Source organism: Pteropus medius, unplaced genomic scaffold (assembly GCF_902729225.1).
Source record: "Pteropus medius unplaced genomic scaffold, Ma_sr-lr_union100, whole genome shotgun sequence".
NCBI lineage: Eukaryota > Metazoa > Chordata > Mammalia > Chiroptera > Pteropodidae > Pteropus > Pteropus medius.
In genome coordinates this window covers 23,377,838-23,401,006 of record NW_024351730.1, presented here as the reverse complement: position 1 = coordinate 23,401,006, position 23,169 = coordinate 23,377,838, and the positions used below count along the sequence as shown (strand labels likewise).

Sequence of the window (23,169 nt, the reverse complement as noted above, 5' to 3'; positions counted from 1 at the left end):
AAGCAGAATAGATCTAACAGGTGTACTTGTTAACCCTCCTGTGCTACTAGAATATGTTTACACAGGGGGTCAATCAGATCTGATCAGCATGTCTTTTAACTTGCCAACCATTTCTGAGCTGATAGAATGACTTAGAGGTGCCCTTTTTCATTCTATACCTTTCAAGGAAAAAAAAAAAAAGAATTCATGTTGAACTGTGAGTGTATTTGCATATATTTAAAATTACTCATAGCTGGTGGGCAAAGAACAACGAGCAGAAGGAAAACTTGTATTTCCTTTTGTTTTTAAAGAGTGCACATCATGGAATTCTTATGCCCATGAACGCTTTGCTCATTTTCCTTTGCTGGTTCTTCTCAGCTCCCTCAACCTCTAAATTTTGCAATATATTGGGGCTCAATGCTTTCTCATCTCTTCTCCTCTCACCTCTCCCTTTCTTGGTGTTTCTTGGCTTTAAACGCGTTTCTGGTAACAATTCCCAAATTTATGTTTTCATCCCAGATTCCTTCCTTAATGCTAACTCCATTTGGATGTCTCACTGGCATTTCATCTAACACTTCCAAAATGGAACACCTGATTTCTCCCTCACTTACTGTGATGATCATTTCTCACCTCAGTAAATGGTATCTACATCCTTTTTGTTATTCAGGCCAAAAATCTTGGAGTCATCTTGACTTCTTTCTCTTTTACTTTACATCCAATTCTTCGGAAATTTTATTGGTTGTATTCAAATTATATGCAGAATCATCCCTCTATCTCCACTATCCTGGTCTAAGCCCAACATCATCTCTAGGCTAGAAGCAGTCTCCATGGCAACCACCTTTAACTAGACTGCCCTCCTAACTGTCTAGTCTGCATACAAAATCCAGAGTGATGTTATTAAAACTCATTCATAGATAAAGTTGATGGCCTCATCATCCTTGGCAAAGCTCTACATTACATTGCCCATTACCTCTCTGATCTCATCTTTGACCATTTTGTTCATTGCTGCATGTTTGGTACCTGGAACAGAACCTGCTGCATAGTGGGTGCTCAAAAATATTGGTGGAATGAGTAAAAGTTTTACTCTAGAAAGAAATCAACGAACTAAAAACAAAATGCTTAGATATTGGGGCTATTTGAAAATAAAATCATAAAATCATTTAGAAACAGGAGCAGCTCCTAAATATCATTTTATTTACTTCTTCGTTTTACAGGTTAGAAAGTAAGCCTTCGAAAACTTAAGTGACTTGCCCAAGGTCACACAGTAGTCAATAGAGACATGAACCTTTAGTTCTTATTTGGACTTTTCCTTCAAGCAATAACTTTCTAGCATTTCCCTCATTCGTACACTCAGCATTCCGATCTTCCCATGTGATTCTAGCAGTTGGCATGATGATTAACAAACAACACACACTCCAGAAACATTCTCTCCTAATTTATGTTGGGTGAAGGGGACCAAAGCTTTGCCACCCCAAAATATACACTTTGGGATATCGATTTTAAGCTAGTTATTAAGGAACAGAGGACTCAGAAAGAGGTTTTACCATCCCCTGCCACCTGTCTAAAAGGAATTTAGATGGACAACCTGCTCCAGGCAGGGAGATATCATCACAGATAACTGTAGTTTAATAGAAACTAGTGTGTGATAGAAAGGTACCTAAAACAAGGCCAATTTGTCAAAGTCTTCTCTGTGTCTCATTGTTAAATATGGCTCAGTAAACATTTATTTACCAAGCATTTGCTTTCTATGTGCATGTGAATATTCTTCCTGCCCTTTGAAGTTCCAAACTATAGCTCTCTTTCTCCTTAGCTCCGGAATGACACAAAAGTCTTAATTGCTCACTGTGTTGCTGGGTCTCATATTCTTCTGGCACCTCCACATGGACATACTTATTAAATTTAGTCATTTTCTCCTGTTAATCTGTCTCATGTTAATTTGATTGCTAGTCTGGCCAGAAAAACTTAGAAAAGTGAGAAAAAATTATTTTCTGATCCCCTCACAGGCTATACTGGTTACTGTGTGACTTTAAACAAACTAGCAAGAAAAAAAAATTAACAGATTGAAAAAACAATTTATAGTTGCTACAAAAATAATATAAAGTTTACTCAAAAAATTAAAAATATAACAAATATATGATCCAGCAATATCTCACTTCTGGATAGTTATCTAAAAGAATTAAAATCAGTATCTCAAAGTGATATCTTCACTCCCACATATACCGCAGCATTATTCACAATAGCCAAGGTGTGAAAACAACTTAAATACCCATCAACAGATGAATGGATAAAGGAAACGTGGTGTATACATACAATGGAATATCATTCAGTCTTAGAAAAGAAGTAAATCCTGAAGTATGTCACATGGGTAAACCTGAAGGATGTTATGCTAAGTGGAATAAACCAGTCACAGAATGACAAATATTATATGATTCTGCATATATAAAGTATCTAAATAGCCAAATCCACAGAAGTAGAGAGCAAGGTGGTTGCCAGGGCCTAGGGGAAGGGGCAAATGAGTTGCTGTTAGATGAGTATGAACTTTCAGTTATGAAAAATGAATAATTTCTAGAAATCTGCTCTATAACATCATGCCTATAGTTTATAATACAGTATAAAAATTAGTTAAAAGGGTAATCTCATGTTAAATGTTCTTACTATAATAAAAAAATTAGAAAACACATTTAGGTTACAATGAGGCAGATTGTTTAACACTGTCAATTGTCAGTTTATGGAATAATCTCCCAAAGGAAATATGAAAATGCCATCATGTAAGACATTTGAAGCGACTGAAGAAAAGCACAAAAAAATGCCTTGTTCTTCTTCCTATATGGGTGACAAGACCCATATAAGCATGACTTAAGACACAAATAATTCCACAGCCTATGGGCAGTCTTCAGACCACCCACTAGTGTCAGGAAAAAGAGGAAGACTTGGCTGGAACTGATGACTCACATCACGATGACTTGCTCAGCATGTTTCTGGCTCAGTTACAGGGTGTTAAGAAAGGAGCACTTACCACCAAGTCACCACACTCCCAACTTGAAAAAGTTTCCAGGGAAAACAGGAGGCTCTTCTCCACTCCACCCTACTTTTGGAATTGGTCTCTGTTTTGTTTTGTTTTGTTTTAAATCAGAAACAACCTGTGTAGAAGACCAGACCATACAATCTATAAAGGACAGACAAAATCTTAGACCAGGGGTCAGCAAACTACGGCCCAAGGGCCAAATCTGGCCCATAACCGAACCGGTTTATCTAAATAAAGTTTTATTGAAACACATCCAAGACCACTTATTTGCATAATGTTTATAGTTGCTTTCACAGTACAATGCCAGGGTTGAGTAGCTGCAACAAAGACTGTATGGCCCACAAAGCCTAAAATACTTATTATCTGGTCTTTTACGAAGACAGACCCCTGCCTTAGACTAATAACTTTGAGAATACTGATTCAAGAATCTCCAAGGTAAAATATGTAAAAATTATTGATTTTCCCATCTTTTAAGTTAAGGAAAAAAAAATTTGAATACAATATGCCAACTTTCTACAAATCTGGTCCAAGATAGCACATGCTAGGGTCTGGAGCACACATCTGTGGCACCTAAAGTGGTGTCATAATTAAAAATGGAAGCACTAGAATCAGAAAGACTTGAGTGTGAATACTGGATTTGTTATTTACCAGCTGTGTAATCTTCACCTTGAAATAAAGTAAAAAGTATTATCCAGCTCATAGGGCTCTTTTAAAGAGTGAATGAATTATTATACATAAAGCACTTAGCACAGTGCCTGGTACATTAGTATGCGCTCAAAAAACTACCTAGTTATAAGATTAGAATATTATCAAAAAATTAAACTTAGGGAAACAAGTTTCCAAGATTAAATATGAAGCTGATGAAATATAAATGCATCACTTGTTAATTTAAGCAATACCTGCACAGTTTTCTCCAGCATCTCCACAGAGAAGGTCATTTTCAGGACTTCTGGTTGAATTTCCATCTGCCACAACACAATGGAGGATCACTGGGCCTTGAAGTTCAAAATAGAACAACAACAAACATGAAAACTTAAAAATTTCCTCAATGTGAAATACTCTATCAAAGTTTTGACCCATTTATAAAAATAACAAGCCAGTGGTTCCATTTCTAAGTCATTCTCCCACAGCAAGGGAAGGTACAAAGGTTGGCATGTCTCATATTTTAAGTTCAGTGCTACAGACAAAATTTGCAGGCCAGCATCATTTACGTCTAACTATGCACCTTAAGTGAGGAAACTTAACCATAACTTGTGACGGAACCTTACCATACAAACAGAAAGCAGAAGGAGTTCTCAGCCACTGGATAAATACACTGAAAAACATCCAGGGAGGATGGATCATGATTCCATATGGCAAATACTTTTTCCATTCCACACAGACCCAATGTTTTTCAGGTATTAACTATTGTGTCCTTCCTTCTGGAAAGATGAGAACTAGATTTTCAAGTCATAGGAATTATTTTAAAATTTTGGGTTCCTCCAACTACTTATCTTTGTCTCTGAGAAGGACAGTCTTTGTGGAAGACTATGGGGGAGAGAGGAATATTATGTTATGGTTAGAATAATTTGGAACACATGTGTAGTTTTTACCTAAACCTGGTTCAAACAAACCAACTGAAAAAAAGCACTTATGAAATTATCAAGGAAACCTGACACTGACTGGACATTATACAATATTAAAGAATTATTATAGATAAAGTGTGATAACGATATTGTAGTTTAGGTTATAAAACAGTCTATATCTCTTAGAGATTGATATTTAAATATTTATTAATAAAATCAATGTATTTGAGTTTGCTTTAAAGTAATCCAACATGGGAAGGGGTATATAAGATAGTGAGTAAACGTTATAGATAAAACAAGATTGGCCACATATTGATAACTGTTGAAGCTAGATGGTGGGTATATCAAGGTTTACTATGCTGTTCTCTCTACTCTTTTTTAAAAATAATATTTTAATTTTTAAATTACAGTGGGCATATGATATTATATTAGTTTCAGGTGAATAACAGTAAATAGATATATACATATATATTCTTATGAAATGATCACCCACATAAATCTAGTACCCATCTGACACAATACATAGTTATTACAATATTATTGACTATATTCCTTATGCTGTACTTTACATCCACATGACTATTCTGTAACTACCAATTGGTACTTCTTATCTACTTTTATATATGTATTCAAAAAATGTTTATAATAAGAAGTTTAGGAGAGCAGCAAGGAGAAATAAGATGGTTTGGGAGTTAGCTGGTTCTGAGTTCATGACCTGTTTTGCCGCTTTGCAACCGTGTGCCCCGGCAAGTTTCATAACCTCTCAATTTTGTCTTTGGCAAAGCGGAGATAATTATTATCTCTTCTTCAGGGTATTGTTGTGAGGGTTCAACCAAGTAAGCATGCAAAGTACTTAACACAGTACTGGCATGTAATCAATGCTCGATTAAATAGCTTACTATTATGCAACTGGCAGGAAAAGAATAACTTACCAACTGGTCATATTGACATTTATACATCTAGTCAATGGTTTAAGAACACATGTTCTCCAGTTCAATTCAGTTCAACAAATATCCATGAGCATCCAGAAACACACAGGCGGCTAGGACATGCTCTGCTCCCAAATTGCTCCAAAGCTACTAAGGTAGGTAATCAGCCAACTAATTAGCCATAATACAAAGTGATAACATTGTATCAGAGAACAAAAGTGTCTAGCAAGTTCAGAGGCCACAATAGTTTTCAAAAAGAATCTTCCAAATAGAGATTCTTTTCCATCTATTGAATTAGAAACGCTTTTTTAAAAAAGTGTCAAGTAGCATGGAAACAATGAAGAGTAATGGACACTTAAATCCAATGGTGATGGGTAAATTCATACTACTTTTTGGAGGACAATTTAGCACTGTATGTGCTAAAAGCAAAAAGCTTTAAAAAATGTACAAATGCTTAAATCCGGTAATTTCATGTCTAGTAATTTTTCCTAAGGAAATACTTCAAGACACATAAAAAGAGTTAGCTATAAAAATTCTCTATATGACATGGTTTATTTAAAAAAAATAGAAATTTACTTAAATAGAGAATTAATTATATATGGAACTATTTTCATGCAATAAAATGCTATTCAGCCATAAAAAAAATTTTTCAAACATTTAATTAATTTCTAAGAGAAGCAGGCTACAGAACAGAAATGTTGGGTTATCTATGTGAGTGTCTGCATGCATGTGTGTGATAAATATTAAAAAATATATAGATAGATAGTTTAAAAGGTGGGTAAGTAGATAGAGAGTTGCCTACACTGGTTAGGGGAAGACTTTTCATAATTTTCCTTATTTGCACTTTCTAACATTGCCACTAACATATTTTGATTTTTGCAACAAGAAAAAAAGAGTGTCTCAAATTTTTAAGAAGTGCTCTTTGGCCACCAAATTTCTAGATTTTTAATATTTTTCATACAAAAACATAGCACCATCCTTTCTCACTTAGAACAAAACAGAAACAATCATTTAAGGCTTCTCAAGCACAAGAATTTTACATTATTCATCTTTGTAATCCTGGTATCTAACATAGAACATAATGGATTCATTTCAACAAATGGTGAAAGAATAAATAAATTTATCTATAAACAAACCAACAAAATCTTCAAATTCAAAACTCCCGATATCAATTTATAATGAAAAATTTTAATCAATTTTTTTATTATTATAAAACAGGTTTAATGCATTTAAAAAATCCCTTACATGGGCCTTCTTCATGGGCAGAATCAGGAAGATTTAATTCTGGAGTTAATCTGTTCTAATGGTGGGAATTAAAAAAATAAACAGAAGAAACCTTTAAATCTCATAGAGATTCAACATCTGCAAACTGGGGATGACGATATCTCCTTTTCAAGGTTATAAAAATTAAATAAATTAACATAAGAAAAGAAATATGACTTGGCACATAGTATACAGTTTTTAGTCTACTTATTGTCTTTCCTACTATCACTTATAATTTAACTCATTCTCTACTTCCACTTAACAGAGAGAGTTCTGATTCCATTGAAGCCCTTCCTTGGGCCTCTGAACATTCTGGCAGGCTGGGGCTTGTGCCCAGGCTTTCTTCTGCTAAGACTCACTCCACATTCTGGTATCAGCTGGTGAAAGGATGCCACTGGGGAGAGACCCTGGAGAGGACTCCTAAGGAGAAGGCATCCAAGGGTAAACCAGACCCCAAGCACAGGGCACTGGGGCAGTGTGCCTTGTTTCTCTACTCCCACCCAACCAATTTCATGTCATAGGCTGGTGGCCATGAACAAAGTCTAGCCTGAAGAACCATTTTCTTGGTCTGCATAGTTTTTAAAATTGAATCAAGATAGTTCATATTAAACCTGGATTTTTCTGCCTCCTTGAAAAAGTAGAAGATCTGGCAACCAACACAGGTTTGAAACACTTTCATGTCAACAACTGTTTGGAGATAAATAGCAGGCGACACCCTGAAATGCCACAGACTCCATCAGGCTTGCTGTGCTCATTTATTTCAACTACCTAGACCCTGGCAGGCATTTCAGCTTGTAATTCGTGTGAAGTAACTCAGAAATCAGAGAAATGCTCACAAAACCATCTGCTCAATATTCAAGGCCGCTTCAGAGAGAAAAGACACTCCTGTTCCATCCATACCTAATTGAACAAATATTTATTAAGCAGTCTGTGTTTGGTACTGGTACGAGACACTGAAGGTTCAAAGATAACAGATAATTTTGTTGTTTCTCAGTTAAAACTTTTCAATGACCCCATTTTAGCTACAACGGGGTCGACAGAATTCAAACTAATTAATACAGCTCTTAGAACTCAAGGAACTCACGTTCTGGCAATAAAGACAAACACACAAATCTTTAAGGTATAGTGTAATAAGCATGACAGAGGTGATGCAGGAGTAACACAGGATGGAGAATCAGCTCAGCCTAACAGCAAAGTCTTTGTAGAGAAGGTGAGAACTATGGTGAGTTTTTAATGAGGAATAAATGATTTTTTAAAGCATCAATTAATTTCTGGAAAATAAAAATTGCATAAGCAAGATAACATAATCATAGTTTATTATTTGTTTCAATAGTGGACAATATTTACATGGTAATAATAATGTAAATACTGATATTTTAACAAAAAATTATCACAAAATCAGGGCCAGTAATTAGCTCACATATACCATGTGAGAAAACTGGTTGTGATTAATAAATATTTGTTCTGTGTCAGTTCTGAAATGTTTTGATTATCACCCCTATAGTAACTATACTGGAATTATAGGAGAAGAGAAACTTACTAGGTAAGTTTAAACTTGACAAGTCAAGAAACGACATTCCAAGTAAATTATTTAACAGGACATAGGTGAATACAGTAGAAACCCTAAGAGTCAAAAGTAGCTACTTCTAGAGAGGTAGAAAGGCAGGAAGGTCCGGTGCAATAATCCGTTCTTTGTTGTTAGAAATCTTTTAGTGTTACATGATTATTTAAAAATCTATGTATATTTAGTAAATTATTAAAAATAAAATTAAGTTTTAAGAAAAGGATTAAGTTGTAATTAACCAGGGCATTCTAAACAAAAGAGACAGCTTATAAAAAGACATGGCAAAAATAACACAACTCATCTAGCTTGTCTGGATGGTGGGTGGGTATTGTGACGAAAGGAAACTGGAGAGTAGGTAAGGAACAAATGGCCTAAGAGCTGTGTTAATTAATTTGAGTTCTGTTGACCTCACTGCAGCTAAAATGAGGTCACTGAAAAGTTTTAAGTGAGAAAAAAAGTAATTATCTTTTTTCCTCCTTAGTTTGAAAGGTTCTTTTAATACCAATAGAACTGAGTCAGACATACCTAACCCAAGGTGGTGGCACTGGGTATGGGGAAGAAATGAATACAAGAGAGATACACACAAAGTAAAATATAAAAGACTTAGTAACTGGTATGATACGGTGGGATGTAAAGAAAAGGAATTTAGAATGAGTCCAGGGTTTGTGGCTTGAGTAACTGGCTGGATTGTGGTATCTGATCACATATAAGGTATACAAGCAGACAAACAGGTTGAACATTGCTGTAGACTGGTTTTTTTGTTGTTGTTGTTGTTGAAATCTAAATTCCTAAATCCCAACATGATGGTGTTAGGAGGTGGAATCTTTAAAGGGTGATTAGGTCACGAGGTGGAGCCTTCATAAATGAGATCAGTGCCCTTATAAAAGAGGCCCCGGAGAACTCCTTTGTGCCTTTTGCCTTGTGAACGAACACACAGAGAGGTGTCTGTCTTTAAACCAGGAAGCAGGCTCTCGACAGGTGCAGAATCTACCGGCGCTTTCGTTTTGGATTTCCCAGACTTCAGAACTATGAGAAATAAATATTTGTTGTTTACAAACCACCCAGTCTATGTATTTTGTTAGAGCACCCAAAAGCGGTTAAGACAGGAATAGAGAAAGAAATTCAGCTTCGAATACTCTGAGATTTGGAATGACTGCGGTTTATCTAGGAGATATTAAGTGGATATTAGATCTGGAACTTCAGAAGGAACTCAAAGCTACAGGTTCTATAGTTGGGAGTCATGGAAAATAAACTGATATTTCATGCCATGTAAGTGTGTCTCTCAGGCCTGTGAAAAGAGAAAGCTGATTAAGAACAGAATTTTGAAGTATACCAATATGATGGAGGGATGGAAAGAGAAATGTCCTCAAGTGACTGAGAAGGAACAGTCACAGAGGTAAGGAGATTTTTCCTAAGAAGAATTTGATCAATGGTATAAACAAAGATGATGGAGAATTAAAGATAAGAACAAAAACACATGCATTGGATTTACAACCAAAAAGCACTAGTAATATCTTGCTAGAGAAATATTAGTGGCATAAAGAGTATGCTAACTATTGTGGATTACTCTTCAAAGACATTGAATTGAAAAACAGAGGGAAAGATTAGTCAATATACACAGAAAAAAAGAAAATTGTTTTGTTTTTGTTTTAAATGTAAGATAAAATTGACAGGAAGAAGCCAAAGTTATAGGATTAATTACTAATAGAGGCAGACAAGGTTGGAAGGTTTAGCCTGAAAGGCAGGGCCTTTTCTACAGTTACAGAAGTCCCCACTTACCCTCTGAGAATTAAGTTCCAAGACCCCCAGTGAATGTCTGAAACCATAGATACCAAAACCTATATATTCTATGTTTTTTCTTATACACATATACTAAGGATAAAGTTTAATTTATAAATTAGGCACATAAGAGATTAGCAATAACTAATAATAAAATAGAACAGTTATAACAATATACTGTAATAAAATTTATGTGAATGTGGCATTATTAAGTAAAAAATGGGTTATTTGAACATAATCACTGTGATACCGCATCAGTTGATGTGATAACCAAGGAAGCCAGTCAGTGACTAACCTAACCTGCAGGGAGCATACATGGAGTGAATACACTGAATAAAGGGATGATTCGATGGCCTGAATGGGGTGGAGAAGGATGGAGCAGGATGCAGCAAGATGTCATCATGCTCCTCAGAATTGGGCACAACTTAAAATTTATTCCAGAAATTGTTTATTTCTGGAATTTTTCATTTAACATTTTCAGACTGTGGTTGACTGCAGATAACTGAAACTGCAGGAAATGTAATTGCAGATAAGAGGGACTAGTTTTTCAGTCAAAGTTAGCAATTTTGGCAAATATAACTTTATTCTGAGTGAATAAAGCATCTTTAGAAAATAAGAACTTAAAAGTATTTATATTCTATACATCTCATCTCATTGTTTAATGAAATCCAAATTCTGCTTTAATGAGTGGGAAACATCGATAGGTTTCTCAATTTTCACACTATTGATATTTTGGGCGGGACAATTCTTTGCTGCGGAAGCCTGTGCATCATAGGATAATTAATAGTATCCAAGGTTTTTAGCCTCCAAATGCCAGTAGCATCCCAACTACCCTCTCCCTTTACTCCTGAGCTGTCACCATTAAAAATGTCTCTAGACATTGCCAAATGTCCTTGGGAGGAAATTTTTTCTGGTTGAAAATCATAATTCTCTTTAACCTTTTAATATTTTAAAAATCCAATATACAGCTTTCATTTGAATCTGTTGTTTTAATCTAAATCAATTGTACAGCCTCAAAGACTCAAATTTCGACTTCTTAAAAAAATCATTAGGGAAAGTATCATTATATTGTGGAAAAATCACCAGACTCAGTCATTAATTCAATTTGTGATCTTGAGTTAATTAACAAACGATCTTGACTTTTTCCTCCAGAAAAATAAGAGTCATAGGTTCCCTGTACATCCCATAATCTAGTTAACAAAAATCAAATAAAAATATAGTAAAAGAATTTTAAAAGGAACACACATTATTATAATAATCATTGTCTTTATCAAAGTATGAATTGTATTTTAGAGAAAATAAAAGAAAATATGGTACTTAGATGTGGAAAACATAATATTTTCATTCAAAATGGTCACTAATTATATATATCAGAATTAGTAAAAACCTTAGAGTTATTAAAATCTCTTACCCATCAATTTGTACCTCCCCTCAAATTAACCCTTGGGAGAATTTTTCAATCCCATCTTTAAAATTTTAGTAGAGACTTCACTCTCTTCTAATGCATCCAATTTCAGTGAGATCATTCATCTATTCTTCCAATCACAGTTATTCATTCATTCAAAAAATTATTAAGCACCTATTTCTAAAGCTCTATAAATGCTTCTTGGTGTTGAGTTGGTTTTGCCTTTCTGTAAATTTACTCTGCTTATTAGAATCATCTGGAATAACTTTAAAATCTCTTTTGCATGACAGATTCTTATATATTTGAAGCCAGCTATCAAGTTTTCCTGAAAGAATTTCTCTTCCTCAGGCTAAAGACCCTGGTTCCTTCAACTACATTTTACTTGACATCATCGAGCATCTCATAAACCTTGTCACTGTCTTCTAAATGTAAGCTTAAAATAAAGTGCCATTTCACGTTGCCTGACAAAAGTGGAATAGAGTGGGGCTCTTAACCTCCACATTGTAGACATCAAATTTTTGGTAATGTAGTCCTGTAGCTTATGAGCATTTTTTTTTTTTTTGGTTGTCTCATTAAATACTGAAGTTTTATTCTGCTTACAATAGGATAAAATTTCTAAATCTCTTGTACTTCGTGGAAGCAGTATATTTATGGGTTTATTTGTTCTTTTTTCTTGTTGTTCTGTTATGTTTTATTTTTACTTTTTACCTTTAAAAAGATTTTATACTTGGTCCTTTTAAATATTATTGTGTTAGATTTACCTATCATTTAAATATTTCACAAACTTTCTGATTTCTTATTCTTTCATTCAACCATACTTCCCTGCTTCACATGACCTAAAGAATTTCTCAGATGCCCCAAAACATTAAAAACAAAATAAAACAAAATAATATTAGATTAGTTGTATTTGCTAAGTGACTGAAAATTGAGAATCTATTTCCAGGGCTAGTTTTTAAATATCACCTCCACCCATTAAATTAAAGACAAAAGGAAAAGAAACCCATTTCTACTTGAGTTTGTCACAGTTCCATTTACTTTCATGCACTTTGAGATTCTCAAATTAAAAATTATGAAATATATTAAGATGATCTCTGTCAGCCAGCATGGGGGATGAGGTCACTGGGGACAATACAAGCATTGAAAGACACATAGCGTGACAAGGAGCATGACCCACTGTCTCAAAGTTACTGCTAATGCTGAGGTAAGTCATACACCAGCTGGGTCAACTATTTAAAAAGATCAAATATAACCAACCTAAACAGTCATATAGTTGGTATTTTCCTCATCTCTGAGCTGAATTTTCCATTTTTAGAGCCAAGTGTTTTTTATATTTTAAAAATAAATATAACATTATCACAAGTTGTCCATTTATGTATATTCTGATAATTTAGGACATCTTTTTAGATTTCTTAATGTATCTACTAAACTCAGTGATTTCCTATCTCATAGTAATCTTATTTTAGGATTCGAACCTCACTCTATCTTCCATTAGGAAATCAAACTATAAATCAAAGGAGAATTTATCAATCTATGAATATAACCAGAAATTAGAAGAGTATTTCAAAGTCAAATCCTTGACATTTCATTTATTTTAGAGGGAAATAGTATAGAATAAGAGGAAAAGGATATGTCTGGAGGCAAATGGAGCTGGATATGAATTCTGGATGTATGTTTTAATCACTAGCTTTGTGATTATGATTCGGTTAGTCGGCATTGAATTGCAAGGGTCCCCATGCATAAACCAAGGCCCATAATATGTAACTTATGTGGTAAAGATTTAGTTATGTGTTTAAAGAAATGGAAAAATATAAGTTATGAATTATTAACCTTGGCACAGGGTAGTCACTCAACAAAATAGCAGCTATGAGAGGCCTGAAGTAAAAGAAAAGAATTCTAATTATTCTGGTAAAACAGTAGATTCTCATTCTTATAAGTGGATGTTGACGAATTTCTACATTTGTAATGTGATTTGATTTGTACATAAAATGTTTACGAAATAAACTACAAAATACACATACATATATAGTACATACTACATTTCTAGTATGTACTGAGTGAAGCAAAACTGTATGTTGGTCTTTCCACATGCTGTTTCTTTCTAGTGTTTTTTAAAAAAGATTTGAAGCGAATGTGCTTCAACCAATTAATAGAAATACGGCATCATCAGCATGTATGGCTCTTTGTATTCACAGTACAGTTCTGCCAGTGACTCAGCTTATTGTTTATGTCAGACGGGATTACTGATTCAGTTAGTAGATTAAGTGATTCAATGACACAAATACAACAGATAAAGTCAGATCTTAGATGGTACTATCTAAACCAAGTGGATTATAAATCGTGTCTCCAATTTTGGAACAATAAAGTTGATAAAGATTTTAAAGTTTAAATCAATATTCAGAGTAAAAACTATAAGCATCTAGGGAATTTTCCCTTTCTATCTTTATTGTCGAGAATAAAAAGAGAAACTTGAGTATGCATAGTACACAGAGAACATTTTTCAAATCCAAAAAGAGATCACATCTAACACGGAGTTGAAAAATATTAGGGGGTGGAAATGATGTTTAACATTGGGCTTGTCGTTGGCTGAGACAAAAACTATGAAATAGGTGAAGTTTGACACGGTGTTCTTCATCTTTTTTTGTTAACTTTTTTCCTATCATTTTTTTAACTTTTTTTCCTATCTTTTTATGTTGTTGTCTTTTGTCCTCCTATAGGAGAAACTGGAAGAAACTCCAGAATGAAGTAGTATCCTCATACCACTTCAACATTTCCCCAAATAGGCCATGATTCTTTAACATATTTCCCTTTCTAAATGTATTTGAATTCAAAGCAGACTTGCAAAGAGAGAAAAAAGGAAATGAAGAATAGAAGGAGGCAAAGCAATGCAAAGTGTTTGACCATCATGCTGGGCAGGAGTTCCAAAGTGAACCACAGAGACACAGAAATTTGCTCAAATGACATGTTCACTCATACAGGGGCTGTAAAATGTTCAAAAAGGGACTGCAGCTTGAATGAGTCCATGGGAAAAGAATGAAGGAAGAATTTGTCCCAATCACTTTCATCGCCCATTTCCTATTGGGCAAAATGCTCCCCCAGTGGGTGCTAACTCCCTCAGTCTCTATCCCCTTGGTGAATGGGAGGCCAGAATTCAGGCCCTGGGACGCAATGTTGTATCCAAGTCCAAAAAGAAAGGCAACCCAGTAAGGGTGAAGAGCTGAGCAAGAGACATAGGAGGTAGTTGAAGGGGCCTTAAGAGGTGCACGAGGTTCATGTCCCAACACAGTGAGGATCTGAGGCATCAGGACATCTCACAGAGAGCCAGTTTCCAGGACAAGGAGGGAGTTTTTCCAAGGTCTCTCAAATCACACCACCTGGAGAACTGCCTGAAAAAATTGAAAGACAGGCTTCTAGATTTTCAGGGACAAGAGGAGAAGCAGAGACAAGGGGAGGGAAACAAAAAGAGGGTTCTTACAAATAGCTTATGTCCATTCAAAATTAGGAAAGTAAAATATGAACTTCTTCCTTCTCCAATGTAAAATTATATTCTAAATGGTAGAAACAGTAGCTTGCTGTTTAAGAAAGTCTAAGAATGATGAATATCATTTTGCCTTAACTCATAAAAGTGCCCCTCAATCTTATGTTTTTAAAGCCCAGAGATGGAATTTAACAACTTGTCCTACATAAACTAACTCATACATTTGAAAACTGTCAATACCACAATAATAATTTGCCAGTAAATCGACCTTTTTTTCTCCCACCGTGATCATTATTAAATCTGTGAAAAAAATTACTAAATTGAATGGGACCCCATAATATCCTATAGCTAGATTTCTTGGAAATCGTCAGTTGTCAAAATTTGCCTTTTCATTCTCATTCCTTTATGATGAGACCAGATTAGACAGTCAAACACCGTAATACTTTAAATGAAAAGCTTGTGTGCTCACTGAGTTGCCATCATATTTCAAAGAGAGGAGGCCAAAAGAACCAAGGAAAAAGAACAATTTGTTATCAGGGAGAATTATCTGAGTGTAAAGTCAGGAGGAATAGTGGAGTGGGTCTCTGCATCTACCAATAACACAGCCTTTGACCCATGAGGAAACAGTCATCAAACTTTAATAATGGTATAAAAAGAACATAGAGTTTTGAAGTAGATGTTTATCCAACCTGGAAGAAATTCCAGAATTTAAGCCCTTAGAGAGTTAAGGTTTTTGCCTTCCTATATACTTTCCTCTCTGGTTTCAGTATCTTCATGGGTAAAATGGAGTAATATAAATAATGTGAAAGTCCTTTAAAATGTGTAGTAAATTAAATAGATGGGAGCACTGACTTCTCACTTTGCCCATTCCTGCTTCAGATCTGTTCTTCTAGGTACCAACCCCGTAACTCTATCTTAGCCCTTTGATCAATCTTTGCCAACTGAGGGGCATAACTATATGTTCTCAAAAGGAATAAAGACTGATAGTACAGCTCCATTTCTGTTCTTTGTTATTTCCCATGATCACTCTTCAGCTTAGAAATTGGGACTGTTTCCCTGGTTAGTGGGACCTAATGGCTTACTCCAAAGAGAGCTGTATGCACGTTTCACAACAGGCATTATGTCATAGGATGATGCGAGGGGTAGAATGTGAGATAATTGGTGGGTGCATCAGAACTTATGATCAGTTACTTATTTTCACTAGATGAGTAGTGTTTTGGAAAAATGAAAAGAAAGCTACCTCGAATTTCCTTATCTAAACTTGAGCCTCCAACTCCACTTCCTTCAAGACCTCGTTTTGTAAGCCAGCTTCCTGACCTGTCTCCTCACTCTTTTGGCTCTCAGCTGGTTCCCCAGTGCCGCTCACCTCTGTCAGCTTTCTGCCCTACTGGTTTCCCCCCTCTGACTAGCAACAACCCTTTCTACCCTACCTTAAGGATTTTCTTACCCAGCTCTTCTTCTATTCCTTTCAGACCATCCACTTGCCATCCTGTTCATCGTGGTTCCCTTCCCTGTTTTTACTCTATCCATGCCCCTACTCCTCCTCCTAGCCCCTCTTCCTAGTCCATTGGACCCTGATCCTTGCCAACACTCCAGCCATCCTAGCCAGACCTGAAGATGCACAAACATCATCCTGAAGATTCACAAATATCATCCCAAAGAGATGGTTTGCCTACTAGTGGGACAGTTCTGGTGCAGTTCAGAATTTCCGGGACTGTGGATGGCTTGCAGCCTGACCTGGTGAACAAAGGAAATTGGTGATAACAGAATAACTGACATTCAGCTTGGAGGGTACCAGAGACACTTTTAACAAGTTCCCTTTTCTATTGAGTCTGTCCTTTTCCTTCCTTGCCTCATCAGTCAGGCTGCATAAGCCTCTACATTTGTAATTGGCTTCTATCCATGGAACTTGGTCTGTGACCAAAGAGCAAACAGCAAGACTGGTGACAAAGAAGGTGGAGAAGAGTGAAGAGTGGAAAGCATCTAATATGATCTCTAGGAGGTTTAACATGAAAAGTCATCTGGGCCTGGAGGATTTTATTGTGTTTGCACAATCACAAGAAAGCCTATGTCTTGGCACAATAACCTGGAGGAACCTGCAGACGACAGGTTTCTGAATTTTATTCACCATGCTGTCCAGGGACCAAGGATGAAATACCCAGAGACACAGACTGAAAGCTAAGAAATCGGATCATTTTCTGAGCACTTGTGTATAGGCCGGGCTCCTATGAGTGCAAAGTATGCAAGTGGAATTGCTGCATCTTTGACCGGTAGGCTCACCACATCATGACAGGGAGACGAGTCTGGCTGCCCTGGTCAGCCCTGCACTGTTCAGACCTTGCTAGACCTTTTGGCTAATTGACTGCATGGCCCTCCCAGATCAGTCATCTCTATGGGATTGCAAAGGGTCTGCAAATACACCAAGCCTGTTCATCGTTATAAACTGTGGACAGTGCCATCAGATGATGCTGGTGGCACAGTAAGAAAGTATATCTCAAAACCAATAGATCCAGGTGTTTTGCAAAGATACAAGGTCAAGCCACAATGTGATGACCTCAGGCTAAACCACTTCAAGGTCTACAAAGGCTGTACAAGGCTAAAATGTGGAGCTTGGGAGATGATTGCCACAGGGAGTTTTCTAGCAGTGTTGTCAACCCATCTTTAATGCCCAAAGTGTGTGCTGCCCAGATAAAGTTACTTGAAAGCCTAAAAGTATAAAAAAATAAGAAAATATAATAAATAAAAACTAAACTTATAAGCTACTTGATGTGTTTGAATATACCAAGAGGAGAGTTTGAGATAAATTAATTGTAGATACTTGAATGCAGATACTTAAGCATGGAAAAAGAGACAATGGCTAATTTCAATAAAAAAGAGAATGTAATATTATGCTAATTGAATCAATTATGAATAATATATTCATGGTCAAAATAATAAAATTAATTTACCTAAGTAAGGTGATGGTGATATATTGAAGGATGGAGAATAAAGAAATAATATATGTGCTTATGATAGGGCATTGGAGTATAAATATATAGTTTATTTCCTATAGCAAGAAGTAAAATCAAAAACTAGTACTATAAGGATATTAAGAAATATGAAGATAAATCCCAGAAGAGATAGCTAAAAGATAAGAAAGACATTGTCTCTGGAGAGTAGAAATCGAGAGTGTAGAGGGCTGGGGCAGGGTCTGCCGTGAAATATTATTTGAATTTTTAAAAACCATACTATATTGGTAAAAATAAAAATGAATATTAATTAAAAAAAGTTAAGGTAAGCCAATAGATTAACTTGACATTAATCTATTATTACCTTTATTGATAAAACTATTTGCAGAGCCAGATATACAAATAAATGAACAAATAAATAGATATCAGGCAGTATATTTTAAGTTTCAGGTATACAGAAAATAAATTCTACTGGAATTCCAAAAAGAGGAAATGTGTTAAGTGAAGAAATCATAGGGAAAGTTTCACAGAAGTTGGGAACTAAACTGGACCAGCGGCAATGACACAGAAATGAGCTTGATAAGTAAAGCTGCCCAGTTGGAGTGAAAAATTACACAAAGAAGAATTAAGAAACGATGGCCTTCTTGATGTGTATGGTGTGACTGTGAAGTAATTCAATTGACTTTTTTGTGTAACCTATGAAAATAAAACTCTTAAGAAATAGTCACACCACATTTTTCCAGTTGAAGCTTTGCAATGTCTGTTCACCACATTCTGAAAGACAGATTCCCAGTAAAGAATCTGACTAGTCTAGAAAAGCATTTCAATAAGTATTTAATAGTGGTGAATATTGTTGGATAGAAACCAGTAAGAAAGAATGGGATGTGTTTCTTTTGTTATGCTTCTGCAAAGGCAAATGACAAGAATAGTTTATTATTCTAGTTTGTAGTTTTATCTCAATACAAGTCACACTTCTAGTCACTCTTTTTACCCTAATTTTAAATGACAGGATAATTGTCATTTATGTAAAAATAATTAGAGAATTTTCTCACAGATATTTTTTATCATAGGATGGCAATGTTAGAAATGTGTCTTTTGAAATACTTGAAATTTTTGTTAACATAATTTATCAATTACAGTTATGCTGGGGGTTTTCTCTTTACAATTAGATCCCAATTGATAATTATTACCCTAATAGATGGTAAAATATAAGGAATGCAGAGTTGTTAAGGCAAAAACTGAGCCTTGAGGACTTAGAATTGGTGTCATATGCAGGGATAAGAAATATGAGAAGGCATGGTCACTGAATCCAATTTGGGGGTGGGGGGAAAGCTCAAGTTATTTTCTTTTTATTTAAAAAAAAAAATTCTTTACCATTGGTTTTCCAAGTGCCCTGCCTATTTTTTCCTTCCCAGAGAAATCTACTGGTAAATTTTTTAGTTGAAACTCTACCTATCAACCTCCAAAGCATTTCCAAAGTGCAGTAGCATCATCTTGAGTTCTTAGAGGTCTAAGAACCCTTGGTTCTTAGAGACGTAAGAACACCTCCTATTTCAGCTAGGAATCACCTCTACACAATTTCCTGTAAGTGCAATCCAACAAACATATCCAAGCATGGGAAGCTGATGACAGCCCAAGGCAGCTGATTCCATTTTTCAAAGCTCTACTTGGAAGAAAATTTCTCCTAAATTAAGGTGGGAGCTGTCTTCCTGGAGTTTGTGTTCATTAATCCAAGCTATGCCCTCTGAACTAAACAGAGAAAAACCTTTGTTGAGACAACTTTTCAACTATTTGAAGTTGGCTCTCATAAACCAAAACTTTTTCTTTTCTATCCAGCACTCCTATTTTTTCAGTCGCGCGCGCACATGTGGGTGTGTGTGTGCGCTTTCTTCAGTTACCACCAATCTCTCGTCTCCGGTCTTTCAAGAGCACCAATGATTTCCTCACAGCTCACTCACCAGTGGCCTCCTAATGAGCCTCAGTCTCCTTTATCTCCACAGTATTTCATAGACTTGACCTTCCCAAATCTCCACCTACAATTCACCTCCACTCTTGGCTTCCTGAATTATCTTTTCCTTTACATACAACTCTGCCAGCTCTTTTTCTGAGTCCCACACCATAAATAAATACTCTCCTCTCGATCTTCTTTTTCAGATATTTTTTGATGTTTTTTAAAAATATTTTTTATTGTGGTAAATACATAAAACAAAATTTACTATCTTAAACATTTTTAAATGCACAGTTCAGTGGTATTAAGTGCATTAATATTGTTGTACAACCTCACCACCATCCACCTCCAGAATTTTTTTATCTTGCAAAACTGAATATCTATACCTACGAAATAATAACACCCCATTTCCTCCTCCCCTGACCCCTGGAAACCACCTTTCTACTTTCTATCTCTACGATTTTGCTTTTGTCTCCTTTCTAATAATGCTATTTAATCTCACAAAATATCCATAGACTCAGTATTTGAACAAATATTTATTGAAGATTTATTGTGTTCTAGGTACTGTGCTAGATCCTGCAATGGTAATCGGTTCAATTATTCATTTATATTTTCTGGCTTATTTTCTAACTAGGTGATTGTCCAAACTGGCTAGTCAATAAAATCTTTAGAGCCTTTTAAAAATAATAAACTTTATTTTGTAATACAGGTTCCCCCCACTATCCAAGAGTAGAATGTTCTTATGAAAACTTTTGTAACCTCAAATGGCATAAAGTGAAGAAACAGTTACCTTGGAATACATTTTGCTAATGGATGCACAAAATAAATCAAGATAAAACACAAATGCTAGCAGACACCATTCAAAGCTATGGCAGGTTGATGCTGAGATGCTGCATGTAGTTCCTGGGGAAAGAATTTGGTGGCACTCTTCCAGAGTGCACGCTGCCTCTACAGTGGCTGCTGCAAAACAAATGCTGCACACTAGTTTAGATTATTACGTTTTTTCACAAAAGCAAAAATCCTATTCACACTTCTTTCACTTAGCAAAAGAAATTAGAACCTACTAATCTAGGTCTTTCATAAAAGTGAAATATTGTAAAGCAAACTTAAAAAGCCAGGGATCTGTAATTTTAGATACAGAAAAGTTGCAAAGTACAGAGCATTCCCATATACCCCTCACCCACTTCTATTTCCTCTGATGTTTTCTTCTTACATTACAGCAGTACATTTATCGAAACCGAGAACCAACATTGATGCATTACTATTGACTAAACTCAAGACTTTACTCTGATCTCACCAATTTTCCATTAATGTCTTTTTTCTGTGTCGATTCTTAGTGTCCTCTGATCTGTCACAGGTCCTCATTCTCCTTGTATTTATGAATTCATTGACAATTTTAATAAATACTGGTCAGCTTTTTTGTAGAGTGGCCTTCAGTTTTGGGTTTGTCTGATGTTTTTATAATGATTGGACCAGGGTTTTTGGGTTTTTAGAGTGAACGCTACAGAAAAGTATTCCTCTCATCACATCATATGAAGGGTATGTGATATCTATACGACATCATTGGTGATGTTAACCCTGACCACTTGGTTAACAGTGTTTGCCAGATTTGTACGCTGTAGTTATTATTATTTTTTTCTTTTTATGTTCTATTCTTTGGAAGCAAGTCACTAAGTCTAGCCAAGGTTCAAAGAGGGCAAGGAATTAAGCTCCACCTATGAGAGGAGCAGTATCTGCAGATCTTATTTGCAATTATTCTGTAAGGAACATTTTTTTCTTCTCCTGGAGAGTCTTTAAAAAGTTAGATTCGTAGGAACATATTAACCAGACTTTAGTAGGTCTGGGGAGAGGCCTGATAACCTGTACTTTTTACATTCCTTAGGAGAACAATCAGATTTGGGTTCCACTGCTATAATTTGAAGTCAGCTTCTATATTTCCAAATGTTCATAGGGCATTTGAATGTCTCTAAGACAGTTCAGATACCCACAGAAAGAAAAAGCAGCTCTTAGTCACATAGGTGCCATAATTCCTTTTCTCTCTCAGGTTAGTAGTCTTGGAGACAGCTTTACTTCTTTCTCCTTCCTTACCTACAAACAACTTGTCATTATATTCTATAAATTCTCGCTTAGAAATATTTGTTAAATGTATTTCTTTCTCTTCATTGCCTAGTCCAGATTTTCTGAGCTAGTTAACAGCAGTGTTCTCTTTGCTTAACTCTAATTAAATTAGTGTTTCTTTTTCTGATTCACTCTGCACACTAAAACCAATATTTAAACCACTGCATGATCTGTATTTTTCCCCTGCTGAAAAATATAATAGCTACCCATTACCCATTAGCATTACACTCCCAATAAAGAGGTCCTATGACATAAGTTAGAGGCCCTCTGACATGACATTATCAAGTAAGTAAGGCTAAATGAATTAATAAATACATGATTTTGCCAAGAGGAAAATGTTATATTAGTAACTCAGCCTGTTATACAACCAAATTAGACACTTTGAAATAAGAAGGCTGAACACAAACATTGTTATACCTTTTTGCCTCTGTTTTGGAATTAATGCTTCTAGTCTATAGGTCAGGTAAACAATATACTCCATATCCTTAAAAAATGTAAAGAATGAATATAAGTACTCCATGGCTATTTTACTTAGCCTTGCTGATAATCAAAGTAGATTATTACCTAATCGATGTGAATTAAGATTAAATTCCCCATCTCTACTCAATCATCTAAAAAATTCTTGACTTATTTCTTTGAATTCTAGCAATTAGAAATTCATTTGAGCTATCAAGATTCTCTTTTTTATGATACAAATATGCCTAGGGAAATAGCAGTCATTAGCAGTAGAAAGTATACCCGTTTTAATCAGACTGCTTTCCTTTTAAATTGTACTTTGGAGCACTCCTGACCAACTGGACTACGAATTCTTTGTAGGTCCAAGAGTCTGTCAGAGCAATTTTGGAAGTGTATCATGATCATGGCTTAAGGCTAAACTGCATGCAGCCCATACTCTGGCTTGTCTGGACTCTCCTGGAAAGATGCCGATCCTAATGGCAATGCTTACAAGCGTAATTCATGGATCAGAGGGGTGACATGGGATACAGCTGACTGCGAAAAAAGAGTGAGAAAAAACAAGATGACATTTTCCCACTGGGCTCTTGTGGACTTCAGGAGAACAGGAATACTGGGGTGAGCAGTCTCCACAGAAGTAAGGCAGTGCCAGAGGCTTGGGCCTCTGGGACACACGTAAGTGCTCTCTGTCCTCTGCACCTTCAATTTTGGCCCAGGC

General features: G+C 35.6%; 1 protein-coding gene across 1 annotated transcript in view; it reads right to left on the bottom strand.

Moving 5' to 3' along the window:
• BTC (betacellulin) overlaps positions 1–23,169 on the bottom strand; it is a 42,303-nt gene that overhangs the window by 14,743 nt on the left and 4,391 nt on the right. The window contains exon 2 of the mRNA XM_039845457.1: positions 3,904–3,999. Within this exon, the coding sequence (XP_039701391.1) occupies positions 3,904–3,999 (96 nt within the window). The remainder of the gene's footprint in view (positions 1–3,903; positions 4,000–23,169) is intronic.